The sequence below is a fragment of the Anomaloglossus baeobatrachus genome, chromosome 3 (genome assembly GCF_048569485.1).
Source record: "Anomaloglossus baeobatrachus isolate aAnoBae1 chromosome 3, aAnoBae1.hap1, whole genome shotgun sequence".
NCBI classification, from domain to species: domain Eukaryota; kingdom Metazoa; phylum Chordata; class Amphibia; order Anura; family Aromobatidae; genus Anomaloglossus; species Anomaloglossus baeobatrachus.
Genome location: NC_134355.1, coordinates 350,694,907 through 350,716,690, shown reverse-complemented (window position 1 = coordinate 350,716,690; position 21,784 = coordinate 350,694,907). Strand labels below are relative to the sequence as shown.

Sequence of the window (21,784 nt, the reverse complement as noted above, 5' to 3'; positions counted from 1 at the left end):
CTATTGTCAAAGTTGAGGGGAATAATGGTGCAGGGTTCATTCTCCCACTGATCATCTAATTTTTGCGCTCTCCACTTTTTCTTGAGGACCTGTTCTCCAGGTGCTGAGGGAGTTGCTGGGGCTGTTTGATTGTAGTTCTTTTCTTGTCTCATTCTTGCTTGGGACAGGCTCTTTTCTACGCATTCCTGAACTTTGCGGTACTGCTGTTATCACTCTGTATCCCAATCCTCTATCTCTTGGACCGCTTCAGGTGACACAGTTCCCATCTCAAAGTCTACAGGTAACTTGCCAGGTCTTTCTTGCATCAGGTAAGCAGGGCTGCAGTTGGTCGAGTTTACTGGGATATTATTGTACAAGTCCACTAGATCTGGTAACTTCTCTGGCCATTGGTTTCTTTCTTCTAGAGGTAGAGTCTTGAGCATATCAATAACCACATGGTTCATTTTCTCGCACAATCCATTGGTTTGGGGGTGGTACGGTGTTGTTCTTATTTTCTTACAGCCGTACATGTTACAGAACTCTTGGAACACTTCTGCCTCGAATGCAGGGCCTTGATCAGTCAGTACTCTTTCAGGATATCCGTGAGGTTGACAAAAGTATGCCTGAAATGCTCGAGCTGCTGTTCTGCCTGTTTGGTCTTTCACAGGCACTACTACCAGGAACCGAGAGTAATGGTCCACAATGGTGAGGGCGTAAACATAGCCTGACCGGCTTGGTGTTAACTTCACGTAGTCCACGGCCACCAACTCTAGGGGCTGCTTCGTGACAATTGGCTGTAGGGGAGACCTCTGGCTGGCATCATCCTTCCGCCTCAGGTTACACGGACTACAGTCTCAGCACCACTTCTCGACTGCCTTTCTCATGTGCACCCTGTAGAACCAATCGCGGAGTAGGGTCTCCAACTTCTTCCACCCGAAGTGTCTTGTTTTATCATGGTAAGCTGCTAGGACCATTGGAGCATCCCTCTGTGGGACCACTATCTGCCAGACGAGTTCATTCGTTCGCCAGTTGACATATCTCTTGCATAGCTTGCCTTGGTAGGTGAACAGTCGTCCCCTCTCCTTCCACAGCTGCTGGGCTTCTTGTGGAGCATCTGGACCGAGATGGGTCTCAGCTTGTGCTAGCCTTTCTTTGACCAATCGCACGGCCGGGTCACCGTTCTGTGTCTCTTCCCAATTATGGTGGAGTAATGGGTTGACCGAGACCTCGTGCTGGCTCGAGCGCTTCCCTCCTACAGCATGCTCACACTGGGAGACACCTTGGTGATGGAAAGCCGGTAACTCTATCTCTTCGAGTTCATCCAGGTCTTCTCCAGACTCGGGTAAGTGAGGCATTCTGGACAGCGCATCAGCATTGTTATTCTTCTTGCCAGCCCGGTACTTGATGGTAAAGTCAAAGTTAGACAGCCGGGCCATCCATCGCTGCTCCAACGCACCTAGCTTGGCTGTTGCCAGATGTGTCAACGGATTGTTGTCCGTGAAGATGATGAACTTGGCCGACGCCAGATAGTGCTTGAAGCGTTCAGTCACTGCCCAAACAATAGCGAGGAACTCCAGCTTGAAGGAACTGTAGTTTTCTGGATTCCTTTCTGTGGGACGAAGCTTCCTACTGGCGTAAGCTATCACCTTCTCTCTGCCTCCCTGCACCTGGGACAGAACTGCTCCCAGTCCCACGTTGCTGGCATCTGTGTACAGTACAAACGGCTGGCTGTAGTCAGGGTAGGCCAGAATTTCTTCTCCCGTGAGAGCCCCTTTCAGCCGGACAAAAGATGTTTCTATTTGGCTGTTCCATTCAAATGGAGGGCTTTGCTTCTTAGCCTTCTTTGGCTGGCCCACCAGGAGATCTTGAAGAGGCGCTGCTATATTTGTGAAACCATCAATGAACCTTTGGTAGTAGCCCACCAGCCCAAGGAACTGCCACACCTCCTTTACCGTGGTGGGTCTTGGCCAGTCCTTGATTACTGTGACTTTCTCTGGATCAGGTGCCACACCTTCTTCGCTGACCACATGACCCAGGTACTGTACCTTTGGCTTCAAGAGGTGACATTTGGACGGCTTTATCTTCAGGCCATACTCCCACAAGGACTCAAACACTTCTGCTAAGTGCCTCAGGTGGTCTTCGTAGGTCTTGGAGTAGACTATGACGTCATCCAGGTACAATAGCACGGTTTTAAAGTTGTAATGGCCCAAGCAGCACTCCATCAATCTCTGAAATGTCCCTGGGGCGTTGCAGAGCCCGAACGGCATACAATTGAACTAGCAGAGACCCATTGGTGTCGTGAATGCAGTCTTCGCCTTGTCCGCCTCTGCCACGGGAACCTGCCAATATCCACTGGTGAGATCCAGGGTGGAGAAATAATTAGCTGATTTTAAGGCTGTTAGTGACTCTTCTATTCTGGGTAGTGGATAAGCATCTTTATGTGTAATGCGGTTAATTTGTCTGTAGTCTACGCACATTCTCATTGTACCATCTTTTTTCTTTACGAGCACTAGTGGAGCTGCCCAGGGGCTACAACTATCTCTGATAACCCCAGCCTCCTTCATTTCCCGTAACATTTCTTTGGCACGCTGATACTGTGCTGGGGGTACAGGGCGGTATCTCTCTTTAATGGGATGATGGTCACCAGTGGGGATTTGATGTTTAACCCCTTTTACCTGCCCAAAATCTAGGGGGTGTTTGCTGAAGACCCGCTCGTATTCCTGTACCACCCGGTAAACCCCATGCTTTTGGTGTGAGGGGGTGTAGTCGTTGCCCACATGTAATTTTTGGCACCAGTCCTCCAGCTGTCTCTTGGAGCCATTGTCTTCCGTCTGGTCGGATGGGATCAAGGGTTCCACTGCTTTGATGGTATTGTTACTGACAGTGTACAGTTTTGCTACAGTGGCGTACCGGGGCAATTTGGCTTCCTCCTCCCCACAATTCAGGACGCGGACGGGCACTCTTCCCTTGCGGACGTCTGCTACCCCTCTGGCTATCAGGACTCCAGGCCTACTGAATACACAGGTTCCACCAGGGCCTGGTAATCTTGACCCTTGAGGCCTATTGCTGCCCGACACCATATCAACATTTCACTTTTTGGGGGAATTGCAATGGGGAGAGGGTCACTTACCCTTAAGGCTGCTTTACACCAGGCAATCTATCGTGCGATAGATCGTCGGGGTCACGGTTTTTGTGACGCACATCCGGCATCGCTGGCGATGCCGGCCTGTGTGACACCTCCTAGCGACGCAGTATCGCTCACAAATCGTGAGTCGGGTACTGCTCGTTAGGTTCCATAATATCGTTTACTTTAGTTGACCATCGTTTCCGTGGTAGCACACGTCGCTCCGTGTGACACCACGGGAACGATGAGCAGCTCACCTGCCTCCCGCGGCCGCCGCCGTTTCTATGTGGAAGGAAGGAGGTGGGCGGGATGTTTACGTCCCGCTCATCTTCGCCCCTCCGCTTCTATTGGCCGGCGCCCGTGTGACGTCGCTGTGACGCCGAACGTCCCTCCCACTCCAGGAAGTGGACGTTCGCCGCCCACAGCGAGGTCGCACGAGAGGTAAGTATGTGTGACGGGGTTTACTAACTTTGTGCGACACGGGCAGCGATTTGCCCGTGACGCAAAAAGGACGGGGGCGGGTACGATCGATTGTGAAATCGCACAATCGGTCGTACCGTGTAAAGCAGGCTGGCAGTTTCAGACACCTGCTGCAACAAAATTATCACTTCGGCAAGACAATTTTCCATCACATTTGTACCAATGGTTAGCAGTGGGTTAGATTCTTTGCGATCAATATCTACAATTATGATCCCCTGACATGGCAATTCTACCCGCCCCACTTTAGTGGTTACCTCCTTATACCCAATTTGAGGCAAGGGCTGACCATTACTGGCCAGAATTGTTAAATCATCATCTGGGCCATGGTCAATGTCTGAATCAGCCCAATATCTTTTGTACAGTTTATAAGGGATGGTTGTTACCTGGGACCCCGTATCCAGGAGGGCATTCAAAGGGATCCCATCCAGCACAATAGGAAGGACCGGTCGTCCTCCCACATACTTGGTGTGACTAGGAGTTGAGCTGGGCTTCCTTACACCTGAGGGTTGCCTCCTGGCCCCAGGTTCGGCCCATTTAAAGGACAGTGTCTTGCAATGTGGCCCGCCTGGCTGCAGCGGCGGCAGATCGGTTGTCCAGTTGAATCATACCGGTCTGTGTCTTTTCCCCGGGTTGGCGGAATCCTCCTTTGCCGCATCCACGGGACGTCATCTGGACTGGAGGCCAACTCGATTCTTGCAGGTGATGGGGTCTCTTGTAGAGACAGCACTGTTTTTGCGAGGGCAGCCACTGTCTTGGTCAGTTCTTGGACCTGCTGTCTGAGCTCTGCAGTGGGATCCTTATCCAGGGCCTGTGCCTCAGCCCCTGCAGTGGCTCGGGTTGCAGGCATTCCCCCTGGGTATGTGATAGCAAGAGGCCGGAGGGGTACTGTGTTATTTTGGGTAGAGTCTCTCAGTACCCGGATGGCCTGGTCCTTAAACTTTGCAAAGTCCAGAGCAGGGTTCTGCAGGACCATGATACGCAGCTGTGTCCTGTGAGCGTCTGACAGGAGCCCTTCTATAAACTGCTCAGTTAGGAGCTTGTCTTCTTCACGTACTCTCTCTGGGTCCACCTGTTTAATTGCTCTCAGGGCCTCCTGCAAGTTTAAGGCATAGTCCCGTATGCTGTCTGTGGCCTGTTGTTTGCACCCAAAGAATCTCATCTTTATTTCTGCTGCGGTGCGGGTGTCAAAAGTACTCTTTAACTTAGCCGGTATCTGGGTTGCTGTCCCTTTATCTGTGTCAGTCCAGGCCTTCACTTCACGCTGGGCCGCGCCGGCTAGCTGCCCCATTAATATGCCCACCTTCTGGCTCTCAGTCAGAGGATACACTCTAAACAAGCTGTGCAGTCTTCCTCTGAAGTCGCTCAGGGTATGTGACTCCCCGGAGTACTGCGGCAGCCATTCTGCTCCTGGGATGTACGGCATTGTGATCGGCATTACCGGCGCTACAGCGGGGGCTGGGGCGACGGCGACTGGGATTACTTGGGCCGGTGCTGCGGCGTCTCGGGCTATGGCAGCCACCTGCTTTCCCTCTGTGTCGGACATCTTCCTCCCCACTTAGTGGACCTTACCAGGCTCCGTTCACTTTTCAAAATCTCTTCTGGGTAGCGCGGGGTTAACCACCCTCCGCTCTGATGGCGCGCTTCCTTCGCGTTCTTTTTCGGGCACACCCCCTTCTTCTCGCACTTTGCAAGCGGCAATGGCGGCGGCAGCTTTTCAACAGTAAAACACACAGTTCAAACACAGTCTTTAAACACAATTCTTCAGGCGCGCAGTACCCGGTGGGGCCGGGCACGAAATCCTGTTTGTGACGCCAAAGTTGACTCTCCCACCCCAGGGCTATGGGACACCCGGTGCCGGGCCGGACTAGTCCGGGGATCGTCAGTGGTGGCTGGCCCGACTCCGTACCCTGGTGGGGTCAATTAATATGGCTTCAGTGGGGGTGATTAAAGTTTGTATTATTCGTGACGCCACCTGTGGTTTGCGGCTATTAAGCCGCCGCTGCTGTATGAGGCCCCCGGGGTGATGGACCGGCTGCAATGGTGTTACTGCTCCCCACAGGTGGAGCGGTGCCCCGGGGCAACAGTTTGTGCTTGTAAGTGTCTATGGTGATGTTGGTGTGAATGATACGGTGCAGGGCCGACAGGCAGTGAAAGAAACAGTCACAAACAGTAGTCTCTTTACCTTCTCCTCTTTTACTTTGAGAACAGTCCAGTCCTGGGAGACCGTTACAGGTGGTCGAGGGCTCCGGCCGGCCTGGAAGTAACTGAGGTATCTTTTTGGCCAGATGAGTATGAGGCCTACTCCTGTTCTTTCTTTGCTGTTATAGGACCCTGCACTCTGGATTAGCAATGGCCCTCTTGCTGCTGGGACCGATGATACGTCCCTCTCCCTGTGTGGTAGGCTGCGCAGGCCCTCTCTGGTGCTTCTCTGCTGGAGTTCACACCGGGCCCTGGTGATGCAGCTGTACCTTCAGGTTTTTTATGGGCCAGGTGCTTGCAGCTCTCCTGCCCTTCGGATTCAGCTACCAGGGAATATTTTAGGCCCTGGTGGCCACAGACTCCGATGTCCAAGTCTACTTCTTTGCCTCTCTGCAGCTCTGGCCTCCCTGGACTGAGCTAACCAGCTCCAGCCCCAGTTCACCAGACTGCACACTCTGCGTCTGCTCTCTCTGCTCTCTCCTCACAGACTGAACACTAACTCCTCCCTCAGGTCAGACTTGAAGAATGCTCCCTGGAACTCCAGGTTCAGAGCTCCCCCTGCTGGCCTGAGGGAGAAACTGCGTTGGATGTTGAACTTACTGGCCAATGATTTCCCCAATTACCTCCAGGCTCAGCACTAACCCTTTGGAGGGGCAATGCTGTTGTGGCGACCAGGTCCTGGGGCGCCACACTGACATGACACCGTATTAACTTCATTTTACAAAGTACACCATTGGGATTATGTTTCTTTTAGAGTAGTGGCTTGTTCCTGGCAGAGTGGCCTTTCAGCTGTTGATACAGTACTCATTTCACTGTGGATAATGACACAAACTTACCAGCTTCCACCAGCATCTTCACAAGGTATTTTGCTTTTGTTCTTGGGTTGATATGCACATGTCTGACCAAAGCACGTTCATCTCTTGTACACAGAACCCATCTCCTTCCTAAGGGATATGAAGGCTGGACATTCCCATCTTGATTGTACCTACATATAATTGTTTGTACAAATAAACGAGGCACGTTCAGGTATCTAGAAATTGCACGCGAGGATGAACCAGACTTACAGTTAGGTCCAGAAATATTTAGACAGTGACACAATTTTCGCGAGTTGGGCTCTGCATGCCACCACATTGGATTTGAAATGAAACCTCTACAACAGAATTCAAGTGCAGATTGTAACGTTTAATTTGAAGGTTTGAACAAAAATATCTGATAGAAATTGTAGGAATTGTACACATTTCTTTACAAACACTCCACATTTTAGGAGGTCAAAAGTAATTGGACAAATAAACCAAACCCAAACAAAATATTTTTATTTTCAATATTTTGTTGCGAATCCTTTGGAGGCAATCACTGCCTTAAGTCTGGAACCCATGGACATCACCAAACGCTGGGTTTCCTCCTTCTTTATGCTTTGCCAGGCCTTTACAGCCACAGCCTTCAGGTCTTGCTTGTTTGTGGGTCTTTCCGTCTTAAGTCTGGATTTGAGCAAGTGAAATGCATGCTCAATTGGGTTAAGATCTGGTGATTGACATGGCCATTGCAGAATGTTCCACTTTTTTGCACTCATGAACTCCTGGGTAGCTTTGGCTGTATGCTTGGGGTCATTGTCCATCTGTACTATGAAGCGCCGTCCGATCAACTTTGCGGCATTTGGCTGAATCTGAGCTGAAAGTATATCCCGGTACACTTCAGAATTCCTCCGGCTACTCTTGTCTGCTGTTATGTCATCAATAAACACAAGTGACCCAGTGCCATTGAAAGCCATGCATGCCCATGCCATCACGTTGCCTCCACCATGTTTTACAGAGGATGTGGTGTGCCTTGGATCATGTGCCGTTCCCTTTCTTCTCCAAACTTTTTTCTTCCCATCATTCTGGTACAGGTTGATCTTTGTCTCATCTGTCCATAGAATACTTTTCCAGAACTGAGCTGGCTTCATGAGGTGTTTTTCAGCAAATTTAACTCTGGCCTGTCTATTTTTGGAATTGATGAATGGTTTGCATCTAGATGTGAACCCTTTGTATTTACTTTCATGGAGTCTTCTCTTTACTGTTGACTTAGAGACAGATACACCAGATACACCTACTTCACTGAGAGTGTTCTGGACTTCAGTTGATGTTGTGAACGGGTTCTTCTTCACCAAAGAAAGTATGCGGCGATCATCCACCACTGTTGTCATCCGTGGACGCCCAGGCCTTTTTGAGTTTCCAAGCTCACCAGTCAATTCCTTTTTTCTCAGAATGTACCCGACTGTTGATTTTGCTACTCCAAGCATGTCTGCTATCTCTCTGATGGATTTTTTCTTTTTTTTCAGCCTCAGGATGTTCTGCTTCACCTCAATTAAGAGTTCCTTAGACCGCATGTTGTCTGGTCACAGCAACAGCTTCCAAATGCAAAACCACACACCTGTAATCAACCCCAGACCTTTTAACTACTTCATTGATTACAGGTTAACGAGGGAGACGCCTTCAGAGTTAATTGCAGCCCTTAGAGTCCCTTGTCCAATTACTTTTGGTCCCTTGAAAAAGAGGAGGCTATGCATTACAGAGCTATGATTCCTAAACCCTTTCTCCGATTTGGATGTGAAAGCTCTCATATTGCAGCTGGGAGTGTGCACTTTCAGCCCATATTATATATATAATTGTATTTCTGAACATGTTTTTGTAAACAGCTAAAATAACAAAACTTGTGTCACTGTCCAAATATTTCTGGACCTAACTGTATATTGTGGTCATGTGTTTCTATAATATGGACTTAATTTAGCTGTGTTATTGTACATTGCTGCCTACGTATCTTGTCATGGCCACTGAGGCTTATTTCAGTATTGTCATTTTTGTCATTGCTATTTTAAATGTTTTTAAACTTTGTGTTTTTGGTCCTTAATAAAGTTATTGTCTTATCATTGGAGTACATACTTTAAATGCAGAGTCTTTTTCTTCTCTAATGAGTGAGTAAAATGCTTGTTTGTTGTGTTAACTTATTTTTAAACTTCCTTAAATAGCATCATTCTTGGCAACACATTGTCCTGGCGCAGACGTTGAGAGTCTATGCACACAGAACAATCATATTATTAATCATTCAGTGAGCATGAGACCTGTAAAAACAGGATATTAAATGACAGCTGATCAGCAAAAGTAGGTCAGGTAATTAGAAGTGTTTTATTATTATGGGCGCAAATGGTACTGTATTATTGGGAGGTTGGCCATGTGTGAAGCCCCGCTAGTATGTGTCTGTGCATTACCTTCAGGGACTCCACGTGGATGGAACAGTCTGGTCACAGGTAGGAAATCTTCTATTTGGGATTGTCGTGACGCCACTCTCAGTATTGCGGTCAGCGGGGACCGCCACTGCAGATTAAGGGATGCCTGGGGCTGATGGTGGGTGCAGTCAGTATATTAGCCCCCTGAGAGTGAGGCAAGCCCCAGGCCCCGGTGTATGTGTGTGGGACCACAGGTCGCAGAATGACTCAAACACAGTCCAAGAAGTCTTTCAACGTGTTTACTCACTGTTTGGAGGTCACGGTGAGATGCCCGGGCGACACTGTGATAACCAGGTTGAACCAGGAATTCCAGGAGGCCATTCTGAGGGTAGCTGTCCACTCGACTTCCTTGCACTCTTTCTGTTTTAGGAGGATCCTTTGCTTGAAGCGTGGTAGGACCCCTCCAGGGAAGCTGTTACCACCCTGCTCCCCTCTCTCTCTGGCTCGTCTGCCGGCAGCGTGGCCTTGGTGGGATGGCTTCTGGCCCTGTCCCCTTATGGGCCTGGTGATTGCTGCTTGGCTCAAGCTCTGTGTAGTCGTGGTGAGGGCATGAAGTACCCCCCCCACCTGTAGGTTAAGCAGCTCTGGATGATCTGCTGCCTGTACTGGGGATCTAGTTCCCCTTGTGTGCTCGGATACCGGGATCTCCGTACTCAGCCACCCTTCTCTCTGGATGATTTTCAGGCCGACCCACGGTACTCCTTTCTCCCCCGCTTTCAGCTACTGCACTCCTCAGGACCTGTCTGACATGAGAGCTCCTCTGCTCCCTTCCACACACTTCAACTTCTTCCTCTCTCTCTCTGCCCTGCTTCCTAGCAACTAGCCCCTGAACACACCCCCAGCCGGGAATTGAAAGTTAACCCCTTCTGGCTACCCAAGGGTCCCCTCTGGTGATGTGGGTGGCCTGGTCACTATATGTTTGTGTGTGCACCTCATCCTGGCCTTTGGAGATTACCTGGAAGCATTGTTCCCGCATGGGTGCAATACTCTGTGGTGCCTGACCAGGTCAGGGGCGCCACACATGCAAAAAGTGGGGGTGCTAAAAGTGGCAATAATTGTGTGAGACCTTTAGGTCAATTAAGGGGGCTACTCTTAAGGCCACTTTACACACAGAGATACATCTTTGGCAGAACTGTGGTTGCAGTGAAATTGTGGACAATCAGTGCCAGGTTTGTGGCTGTGTACAATGGAACAATATGTCCATGATTTCACTGCAACCACAGATCTGCCAAAGATTTATCTCTGTGTGTGACGGGGCCTTTACTGTGTGGAGCACCAACTGGTGGCAAGAATTCCAAGTGGAAGTTCGTGTAGAGATTAGGAAAGCCCTGGAAAAAGCCAAAAATGACAGTGATTCTGCAAAAACAAGTGTTTTTACATACAGTCCTCATGATCTAGTTAGCTTGACGAAGAAGAAAAAGTAAATTTAAGGACCCCAATGACAAACAACTTCTCTCCTTCTATATGGAATTCACTTACGGAGTCCTTTTGTAGAATTAGTATTTATCACTATATGGTTACTGTATTTTGGTTGTATTACCATGTGTTTTTATTAACAAGCAGTATAGCATTATTCAGTTACTCTGTGGTAGTATTATGTTATGTTCTTATGGTATTGAAAACATTTGTGTTGCACCATTTCGCCCCCTTTAGTTGGATAAACTTGCCGATCTCTCTAGGTTTGCCCACAGCTGTGTGAGTTAAAAGCTCGTGTCTTCCTCTGCACTGATTGCTTGTATTGCTGATTGCCTTTTCTAATCAAGGAACTCCGACAGTGAGTGAGTGCAGGCACCAGCTTTCTCCTGAGACAGCGCAGGCTCTGGACAAGTCCACGTTGTTAGTCACCATTAAGGGAGGATGGAGTATCCAAATTCCGGGTGCCAAATGTGCACCAAGCACAGATTATCCAGGGTGCTGAGGTTTTTAGTACCTTAAATCTCAGCACAGCTTTAATCCTGCACTCATTTTTCATGTGCTTTTCTCTTTTTTTATAGCCTATCTCTGCTCTCCGTGAGACTGTAGTTATTTCTACTCACTGGAAATCTGCTGCTGCTATCTCTAACCCTAAGAGAAGGGAGGGAAGAGCAGAGAGGTCCCACAGATCTGTGCAGACACTCTGACAGATTTGTAACTTTTTTGCCAAAGCAAAACTCTAGATAATGGACTTTCAAACATCCACAGAATCAAAATGGTAGAAATTTTGTAATGAAGACAATCTGAAAGTTTAGGAAGAAATGAACAATAAGAAAAATTGTGAAAAGGTGCATATATAGCCTTAAACTGCTCTCACATCAAATCTTCTTATGTATGTTAAAGTATTTATAGATATAAGGTGAGAATACAGAATGCACACTGCTATTAACAATAAGCAACAGTAAATAGAGCTAAGTTATTGTTGTCTTGTTCTTTCAAATACTGATTTCTCATTTTCTTTCCATGTATTAAAGGGGTATATCCATCTGGTACACAGACTATGCCGCAAATATCTGATAGATGGGGATCCAAGGTGCGTCCAATCAAGGCAGCTGCGTCTAGCCCCAGACTGGATGGTTAAGTGACTGTGCAGGTTTGTGGCTCTTGCCATTCAACATTATAGGGTCAGGTATGAGACCCCAGATATGGCATATTCTGTGGAATTCTGTAAATGTATCAAATGTGATTTCCCCTTTGAAGGGAACTGTCAGCAGGATTACGCCCCCAGCTATTTATATGTGCGTGTAGCTTGTTCAAACAAAGTCTACCAATACCTTTAGATGGCCAGTCTGTTCCTAATGCCTAAGAAATAAATATGTGAATTGATATTTATAGATCTAAAGCCTTTGTCACTCCAGCTCTATTGCCCGCCCAGTGCCGCCGCCTCCTGCTTGAGTGGCCGTTCTTTTTTCTGAAGTCACACATCATTAGTGATGTCAGTCAAGAAGGATGAGGCAGTGCTGGGCGGGGACTAGAGCTGCAGTGACAGGGGCTCAAGATCTAAAATTAGTTCTTAAACCTCATTTTAATATCAACCTGAAAGCTGATTTTAAGTAATGGAGGAACCATTGACTAACAATGTAAAGATATTGCTGGACTTGTCTCTGAAAGAGCTACATGTGCATGTGAAAAGCTTTGGGGTGAAATCCGACTAACAGATTCCTTTAACTAATATAAATTAAAAGTAATAAAAATAATGGAACTAATTTCAATAACATAGGTTTCTAATTCAAGTTATGTTCCTTTGTATGATTCAACTTTTTAATATCCATGTATTTTTAAGAAACATTTTGATGGCATTCCTTTATTTCTCTCCACAGTATTCAAGAAATGCTGACAGGTCAGAGGCACTGCCAGTCCATGTCACACAAAGATGCTGTTCTGTCTGCATTAAATCAGCAGAGGAATGATGGTATACTGTGTGATGTCACTCTTGTTGCCGAAGAGCAGAAATTCCATGCCCATAAGGCCGTTTTGGCAGCCTGCAGTGATTACTTTCGGGTAAGTCTTTTAAAGCACATCTTTTTCTAGATTACTGTGACACTAGTTACTACACAGGAAGTTTTGAGGCAGGATAGTCAGACATGTCAGGGTCAGGAACCAGGAGATCACGTCAAGATTAAGGTGATAGACAGAGGCGTAGTCAGGTCACGGGCTAGAGTTAGAATACCTGGAGGGTAGCAGATCAGAGCAGAGGGACTAGGCCAAAGCATGGTCAAACAAAGTGAATGGTCAGGCAGCAAAAGATCAATTGTCAGAGCACAGATACAAGAGGCTTACTAGCTCAACTGAGCAGAAGACTAAGACTGGCAGTGTCCTGGGACTCACTGCTCAGCTAAGTAGCTGGGTAATCCAACTGAGCAGGACACACCTGGAAATACCCCAAACCTCCCAGTCTAAGATTGGATGGCTGAGCTGTCACTGAGGACATGAACAGCTCAGCCTGCCCCTGCACCATATTGGACAACTGAGCTATAAATCAGCATATCGACAGCTCAGCATACCCAGAATCTATAGTGCAGCCATGATTACGTCTGTGCTAGTCAAGTTGCACAGGAGTAATCATGTCAATTAGTGCAAAGAAACAAATATCCAGCTCACCACAAGATGGGTGTTGAAGCACGAGATCCCGCTGCTGTTCAGTGTCTGAGGCATAGGTGAACAAAGGAATGATCCAGCTTCATGTTTCCATAAAAACACAGCTTTAATGAAAAACTTTTTAAAATACAAAGAATATTTTTCTTGTAATAAAGATAAGCCATAATAGTATACCATCTCTGAGTCAGGAAAAATCCAAAGGTTCTTTAAACTGCACACCAGACGCGTTTCGAGCACACCAAGGTCTAAGAGCCATGTGCATTCACAGCTTCTCTGACCGGCCTTTCACCTTTAACACATGTGCATTGAGCTTTTTTCTCAGTTGGAACTTTCATTACCTTTTCATGCAGGCGCCTTCTAACCCTTTCTTCTCCATAGGCCTTTCTAATACAAAAGTCAGCTCTCTTGAGTCACACAGAAAGCTTTTAATTTCTCATATGTTTTAAAAAGTTTTTATCCCACTCTCTCTTTTTCATTTTTTTCCCTTTCTATATTATATGATAATGACTTTCCATGCACGGTATCTCACCCTGGGTACAGAATACGAAGTTTGACAAAGCTCCGGATATCCCACTGTCACTGCCAGTGCGCTCTCGTAGAGAGCTGAGGTTTAACCCATGACTTCACTTTTATCAAGTCACAGTGAAATTTTAGTTCGGGCCTCCTTTCTACCACTAAAATTAGCTTTTTTTCTCTTTTGTACTTCTCATATAATTTTTAGACACAAATAATTCACGTTCCATTTTGGCAGAATTTATTGATTATTAATTATTTATAGTAACTTCATTGCATTGCATTGTATATGAAAACAATTTTCTTTTTACCTTTTTTTTCCTTTATTGCATCTTAAAGAAAACTTTATTTGCCTTTTCACCGATCCACGTGGCCCTGAGTCATCTCCATGAGCTACGGGAGCTGATGATGTGGGAAATGCATATGTGGCAATGTAGTCTTCTATATATATATATATATATATATATATATATATATATATATATCAGTTACTGATGTATGATTCCTTTTGTCCTGATGAAGGAGATGGATAGATCTCTGAAACGCATAGACATGTGAATATAAAAAGGAATTTATTTAAATCTTCTGGACTTTGTGGTTTTAGCGCGGCTTACACCCGTATTCCTTGTCTTGTTTATAATTCTGGACTTGATGACAGTTGTAAGCTGTTATTAACCCCTTATTACCCCGATTGCCATTGCACCAGGGCAATCGAGGAGAGCCAGGTAAAGCACCAGGATTGTCGCATCTAATGGATGCAACAATTCGGGGATGGCTGCAGGCTGCCATTCTTAGGCTGGGGTTTTCCCAATAATCATGAGCTTCCACAGCTGTCGGTTTTAACTTGGCTGGGTATTAAAAATTGGAGGGACAACACGTCGGGTTTTTTTTTTTAATTATTTATTTAAATAATTAAAAAGGAAAATTAAAAAAGCAGCATGTGGTTCCTCTTATTTTGATACACAGTCAAGATAAGCCCAATGCTTTTGTATAAATGTGGCGCCCCTGACCTGGTCAGGCACCACTGAGTACTGCACCTATGCTGGGGCAGTACTTTCAGGTAATCCCAAACCCTGGAATAGGGTGTGTACGCACATACACATAGCAACCAGGTCTCCTACACCTTGAGAGGGGACCCTTGGGCAGACCAAGAGGGGGCTTGCCTCCATATCTCAGAAAGGGGTGTAGGGGAGGGGCTGGAAGCTAAGGTTGCAGCGGCTGTCAGGAAAGTAGGAGGAAAGCCAGTCTGGTAGTGGAGAGCGTCAGTTGCTAGCAGGCGTGCGAACACGCTAGTCAGAACCTGCACCTGTAGTAGCCGTTAGCGGGGGAGAACGATTACCAGCAAGTCAGTCAGAAAGACTCTGAGGAAGTCAGCTGGTCGAGTACGGGGACGCCTGGTGACTAGGCACGCACAGGGAACAGGTCTCTAGAGTAGACGTCCATTTATGGATCTGCTAAACCTGCCGGTGAGGGGAACCACAAGTCCCTCACCAACCAACTAGAGTCCGAGCCTCAGCAGCAACGAGGGGGCCCATAAGGGGGATCGAGCCTGGAGCCATCTACCTTCGTCCACGCTGCTGGCAAACGGGCCAAAAAGGGGAGAAAAGGCAGTAGCGACTTACCTGGATGAATCCCACGGTACTTCAAGTCAGGGGTTATCCGAAACAAGAAGCGCTAGGAAGGCGAGTTAATGGTTACCCTTAGACCGGCATAAAGGATACTTGGTTCCACCTGGTTTATCTCAGCATCGTCGGAGTTACATCACAATAACAACAAAAGTGAGTAAACAAGTTGAAAGACATCTTGGACCGAGACTGAGTTATTCTGGTACCTGTTGTTCCACACACCCAAACCCCTGGGGCCAGCCTCACTCACGGGAGGCCATACCACCCAACTGCAGACTCCATCAGCCCCAGACGCTCGTTAAACCTGCAGTGGCGGTCACCCATATCCCTTACTGCAAACCGTAAGTGGCGTCAAGACTCCTGCACATACAAAACCGACATGCCTGTTGCCAGAAATACTAAAGTGGAGACCCGGTGGCGTCCCTGAAGGTGGTGTGAAGTCCCTGGGGCGACTGCTACAAGTGGGCGACACATAAGCACACGCAGACAGCGCCTGTGATTCAAACCAATCACTGGCACTATTAAAGAGGGTGAGGGCGTGGTCTACTGGCAGCCAATCAGAGCCACCAGTGGGGGGGGAAGCAGTAAATATGTGTGAGGACTGATGAGAGGACCCAAAAGTAGTGTTGCAGCCGCATAAGGCTCTGTAAGTATATTCTTCTGTTTCAACCCTTTTGTTTTGTTTTTTTTGTTATTATCATCCGTGTTGCCGTACCTGAACTGCAACACGGACTTCCCTGAGAACACCTGCTGTTCGATACGGATGCCGAGCTTTACAGTTCGGGTTCGGTCATCTCTATATAGTGAAAATCTCAGTCTCTTTTAAAGATCAGTATATGACTAAGCTTCAGGGAAGGCCCCTGTCCATTATGATAACCCATCAGCGCCCCTGGACACGTCATGGATTACCAATGAGAGCAAATGCATGCAATCAGATTAGTGTTCATTGGTGTTATTTCAATAAAAGGTCAAATCTATGTGACTGCCTCTTCATCTTCTGATAATGAACATATGTTCAGATTAATGCAGTAAAAAGCCATGCTCAACATGAAAGTGAAGCACATCAATTAACATTCCTAATAATGATGTTTTGCTGCAGGATAAAACACACTCATTAACCACAAAGAAAAAACAAAAAATTTTTCTTCACGATGATGGCACAGTATATTAGCTGTGTGATTTGGGGTAAATATAACATTTCCATTTCCTGGAGGTTCTCAGAAGCCATGAAACACGAAGTGATTAAGGTGACTCTGATTTAGAGTCATTTTAATAATGATCTAAGAGAGCTGCATAACTAGCAATTCCCTAATTTCCGTACAGGCGTAAACCGAGCATAACATCTCCAGAATTCTCCATTTTCTTGAGGCTCTTTATATCAGGACTTTATCTTTCTTAGTTTCCTGCCTTTTTTTTTTTTTTTTTGTTCAATCTTCATATTTTGTTTTTATTTTGGGATGAAATTTTTGAGACTTTAGAAACTTTTTCTATGTTTTTTTCTCTAAAACATTGTCACGCTCCGCAAAGGAGCCAAATGGTGCATGGCAAGACAGAGGGGAAAGGGAATACTGCCACTTCAGATGGATAGGAAGAGCAACCACTGACGCCCTAGGTAACCCTGAGCTCCCTGACATCCTTAAATGGGTCCTTTCACCCCATGCAGCGATCACATTCCTACCTCTGTTTTACCCTAAGTTCGGTCCTGACTAGTGCACAGAGCAACATGAACACTAGTCCTGCTCTACGATAAGAGAATAAGACAGTGAAGAATAAAAGAAATTTTCAGGCAGCAATCTTCAGAAACGAATCCAAAGCGACTTTTCTTTCCACAGCTCACGCCTTCACGCCGATACCAAGGTATAGCAGGCTATCACTGGCAATTACCCAAACTATGAGGGGCATATTTATATCATATGGGAGTGGATAAAACAGTACAGTTGAGATAAACCAGGAGGAAAGCCTTAGGAGACAAAAGAACAGCTTTATCCCTTGCAGCACCAGCACAAGGGAAATCTGCACAGCTAACATGAAAGAAAAGCAGCTCCAACCGGCGCAGGCGTGCATGTAGCCACGCGCTGCAACCTTTTGACTCCTAGAATAGGAGAGGTCACTCTTTGTCGTCGTAGCCCCATGACAACCACATAGGCATTCACATTTTAGTAAGAGCAGCAAGAAGATATCAATGAAAGGCTAAGATTTCTTGTGGGAAATTTTTATATTTCACATGTCTATGAAAAAAAATAAAAATTCAGGTGCCAAGGTTTGTTGAATAGATTTAGGGTATTTTTGGGTGCTGAATTAAAAAATTCCAATTACTTTTGCTGAATTGTTTTTAGTTTTTGAAACAATGGACATCCATGGAAATAATGCAGTTCCCCAATGTGACTTTTGTGTGATAATAAATGCAATAGCTTTTGATGTCTTTTTACTCTTTAACAGTGTCTTGGGTAATAAAATATCCCATATAATTATTTTGTATTTTAATTTGTATACAATGCTGTAAAAGTGACTTTTTGAAGCCAAAATTCTACAGTGAATTTGTTGAGTCAAGAAGTCAGTTACAGTAAATGTTTGTCAACCTAGTTGTGGTTTATACACAAACATTATGTCTTAAAAAATTCTGACTTCATCAAGAAGAGTCTGATGTATTGTGCTACATCTGTGGAGAATTCATGGTTGAAAAACAAAGTATAAATATTACACACTTTGTGCATGGAGTATACCCGGCTTGTTATGGAGTACAGCTTGGAGAATAGCGTATGTCTGTGGCTCCACATATGGTTTGTTTGTGGAGCATCTATGACAGTGGACAAATGGTGAAAGAAAATGTTTAAACTCTGGTGTGCCAATGGTATGGAGAGAACAGAAAACCCACCATGATGATTATTTTTGTGTTGTAAAGATTAAGGGCATGTGCGCACGTGTGCGTATTGCAGGCATTTACACTGTGTCTAGCACTGCAGCGTAAATGCATGTGTCCTGCGTCCCCTGCACAATCTATGACGATTGTGTATAATCCGTGCCCACGATGCTTTTTTGAATGCAGCGATTTGCATGCTGAAATTTTGATCCAAAAATGCAGCATGTCATTTCTTTTGTGCGCTTTGGATGCTGCTCCCACTCTGTCTATGGGAGAGGCAGAATCCCAAGCGCATGAAATCAGCATTTATTCTGCTGAAACACTGCATCCATTATGCAGTGTTTCTGCAGCAATTTGAAGCACACGTGTTGACAAATCTCTGCAGAATTTTCAGCATGTACGTGTGCACACACCTTAGGGGCTTTAATCGTTACAAGAAAGCTTGGTGGTGCTATCCTGATTTGTAGACTGTGAGCCCTTGCGGGCAGGATCCCCTCTTCTCCTCTACCAACCAGTCTGTGCCTTGAAATATTCATGATTATTTTACTTGTCTATGCATGACTTTTTTTCACATGTAAAATGCCATGGACTAAATGGAGCTATAATAATAATACATAATAACAATAATTTGGAATCAGCAAGACAGCTAGTGATGGGTGAACCCCCGATGTCCGTGAACATTTTGTAAAGTTCGTGTTCGGGGTCGGAGATAACGCAAACTTGCGTCCGAACCCCAAACTTGAACTTTACAGTTATGTGATGGGGCTGGGGTGGCTGTAAAATAAAGAATATAGTTAATAATAAACATTGTCATTATAGTTACAGGACCCGCGATGCGTCCTGCAAACTCTGTCTCCTGGCCGCTTCTGCTTCCGGGTCTGATCATTGCTGTGCCCCCGGGTAACTACCACTGACTACAGGTCCTTCCATGATGTCATAGCCATGTCTAGTGTGATTGTTGTATTAACTCGTTGGTTACAGACTGGTCACATTACTATGACGTCATGGAAGGTCCTGTATTTAGTGGTGGTTAGCCGAGGGCACAGCTGACCGGCCTCAGGTATGCATTCGGGTAAAGTCTCTTACTGCTCTCAGCTGAGTCTGTGTGAGCAGACCTGTGTTTGTCTCCTCGCACATATGTAGAAGAGCTGAAGATGCTCGCCCGCCTTTGGACCACGTTGGAGGGTTTTTTTTTGCGTAATAAAGATGGAGTCCTAAATGTCTTCTGTTTTATTTCTAAGAATATATTTTTTTCTCTACGTTGTTGTTTTGCTGTTAAAATAATAGAGAATCACAGACGCTGTCACAGAGTGGGAGTCTGGGATTGGATGCTGGAGTAACCTGAAACCAGCCCATACATTCTAGCATATAGAATGTATGGGCAGATTCAGAGTTACTCCAACAGCCAATCACAGACACCCATTCTGCGTGACAGCATCTGAGATTGGCTATTGGGTCCCTCACACATATAGTAGTGTAAAAATAAATAATTACAAAAATGACATAGCTCTCTGCTGTATTTTTGGTTCTTAGCACAGATAAAGCGGACGGCTATGGGCTGCCAACCCATCTGCCTGGATTTACCTTGGCTGGCAATCAATACAGAATGCCCATTAATTTTTTTTTAATTATTTTAAAAAATAATTAAAAAAAAAATGTGTGAGCTCCCACTGTATTTTGATTGTCAGTCAGGTAAAACCAGGCAACTGGGGGCTGGGATTCTCAGTGTGGTAAGGCCCAAGCGTTCTGGGCCCCCACGTTAAAAACTGCAGCCTGCAGCCTCCCCTGGCAATGGCGCATTATTTCTTAGCGCCATTTCCAGGCGCTTTACCTGGCTCATCCAGCGGCCCTGATGGCAGGCTGGGTAATACCAGCTTTGTATTCTCAGCTGGTATTAAGCCTGACATTCATGGTGTCACGCCAAATTGGACATGGCCACCATGAATTTCTAGTGAACAGTAAAGAAAACACAACACGTAGAATTTTTTATATATTAGAAATAAAACAAAAAAACATTTAGAGACTCCATCTTTATTGTAATAAAAACTCCTTTGTCCGACGTAGTGCACAGGGAGAGCTATGTCACCTCTGCTTCATTGCTCTGTGCAGAGCAAGAAGCAGACTGACAGTGAGGGTATGATTCCACTTGCGTATGACACATTCGAGTCTCGCATTTCTCTCGCATTGCATCACCCCGCACGACCTGACTCTCTCCTGACAGGGAGCACCTCAGCTGCATGGAAATACATGCAGCCGACCCGCTCCTGTCAGCAGAGTGTGCACCGTGCCGGGTGATACAGATGCAAGGCTCGCACAGTGACAGTCAAAGTTCAATCGAGTCCATGAGCCATGGACTCGGGTGAACCCTGACGTCACCAAAAGCATGGCCGAAAACAGCCGAAGACTGCCAAGTGACAGCAGTTCAGTGAATACCCCCGGAAGTTAATGATCGGACCTGGAAGCAGAAGCGGCCTGGAGACAGAGTCACGGGACCTGTAAGTATAATCATAATGTTTTTTAATAATGTGATAGTTTTTACAACCCCTGGGCCTGAACTGCAACACGACCTTCCCAGGATCGTGTGCATGAACACTATGTGTTCGGTACGGACCCCGAACTTTACAGTTCAGATTCGCCAATCACTAAAGACAGCCTATTTCCCCCCTGTGGCTGCCACACACGGCCCCCCCTGTGGTGCCACACACGGCTCCCCCTGTGGCTGCCACACACGGCCCCCCCCTGTGACTGCCACACACGGCCCCCCTGTGGCTGCCACACACGGCCCCCTCTCTGGCTGCCACACACGGCCCCCCCTGTGGCTGACACACACGGCTCCCCTGTGGCTGCCACACACGGCCCCCCCCTGTGGCTGCCACACATGGCCCCCCTGTGGCTGCCACACACGGCCCCCCTGTGGCTGCCACACACGGCCCCCCTGTGGCTGCCACACATGGTCCCCGCTGTGGCTGCCACACATGGCCCCCCCTGTGGCTGCCACACATGGCCCCCCTGTGGCTGCCACAGATGACCCCCCTGTGGCAGCCACACATGGCCCCCCCTGTGGCTGCCACACATGGCCCCCCCTGTGGCTGCCACACACGGCCCCCTTGTGGCTGCCACACACGGCCCCCCTGTGGCTGACACACACGGGTCCCCTGTGTTAGATATCGCCCCCAGGCTGCTGCTTTTAGTAAAATAAACTCTTTCTTTACCTTCTCCAGCACTGTGCTCCCTCGTGTCCCCCTCCTCAGGGTTGAGCTCCGGCCTCCTGCCTGTATTTCCTGGTTCACGGTCCGGTCATGTGATCGGCACAGCAGAGTGAAATCTCTGCGTGCCTGATCACAGCACCTGGAGGGAGACACGCTGGAGGGGGTAAGTAAAGAGTTTTTTATTCTACTATGGGCAGCAGCACGGGGGCCATATCTAACACAGGATGGCCATGTGCGATCACAGGGGCGCAGGCAGGTATAATATGCCCCTCTGCCCCAGCCCCTCAGTGTGATGCAGTTTCAGCACCACACTGCTGGACAGCAGCTGTGCATATTATATGAGCGGGAGCAGGAGATCAAACGCTGCCGCTCGCAGCTGTCACCTGCCCCCAGCACCGCTCCAGAGCGGACCCTGCAGTAATATATATATATATATATATATATATATATATATATAAAAAT

General features: G+C 46.9%; 1 protein-coding gene across 5 annotated transcripts in view; it reads left to right on the top strand.

The window, feature by feature from the left end:
• Positions 1-21,784, top strand: part of KLHL32 (kelch like family member 32) — a 437,153-nt gene that overhangs the window by 144,786 nt on the left and 270,583 nt on the right. For 3 of the 5 annotated variants that reach the window (XM_075338390.1, XM_075338392.1, XM_075338391.1), the window contains one exon: positions 12,338-12,518. In XM_075338390.1, coding sequence (XP_075194505.1) covers positions 12,338-12,518 — 181 coding nt within the window. Of the gene's footprint in view, positions 1-11,491; positions 11,647-12,337; positions 12,519-21,784 lie in introns of all 5 variants that reach the window. The other 2 variants (XM_075338393.1, XM_075338394.1) reach the window with 2 other exon arrangements.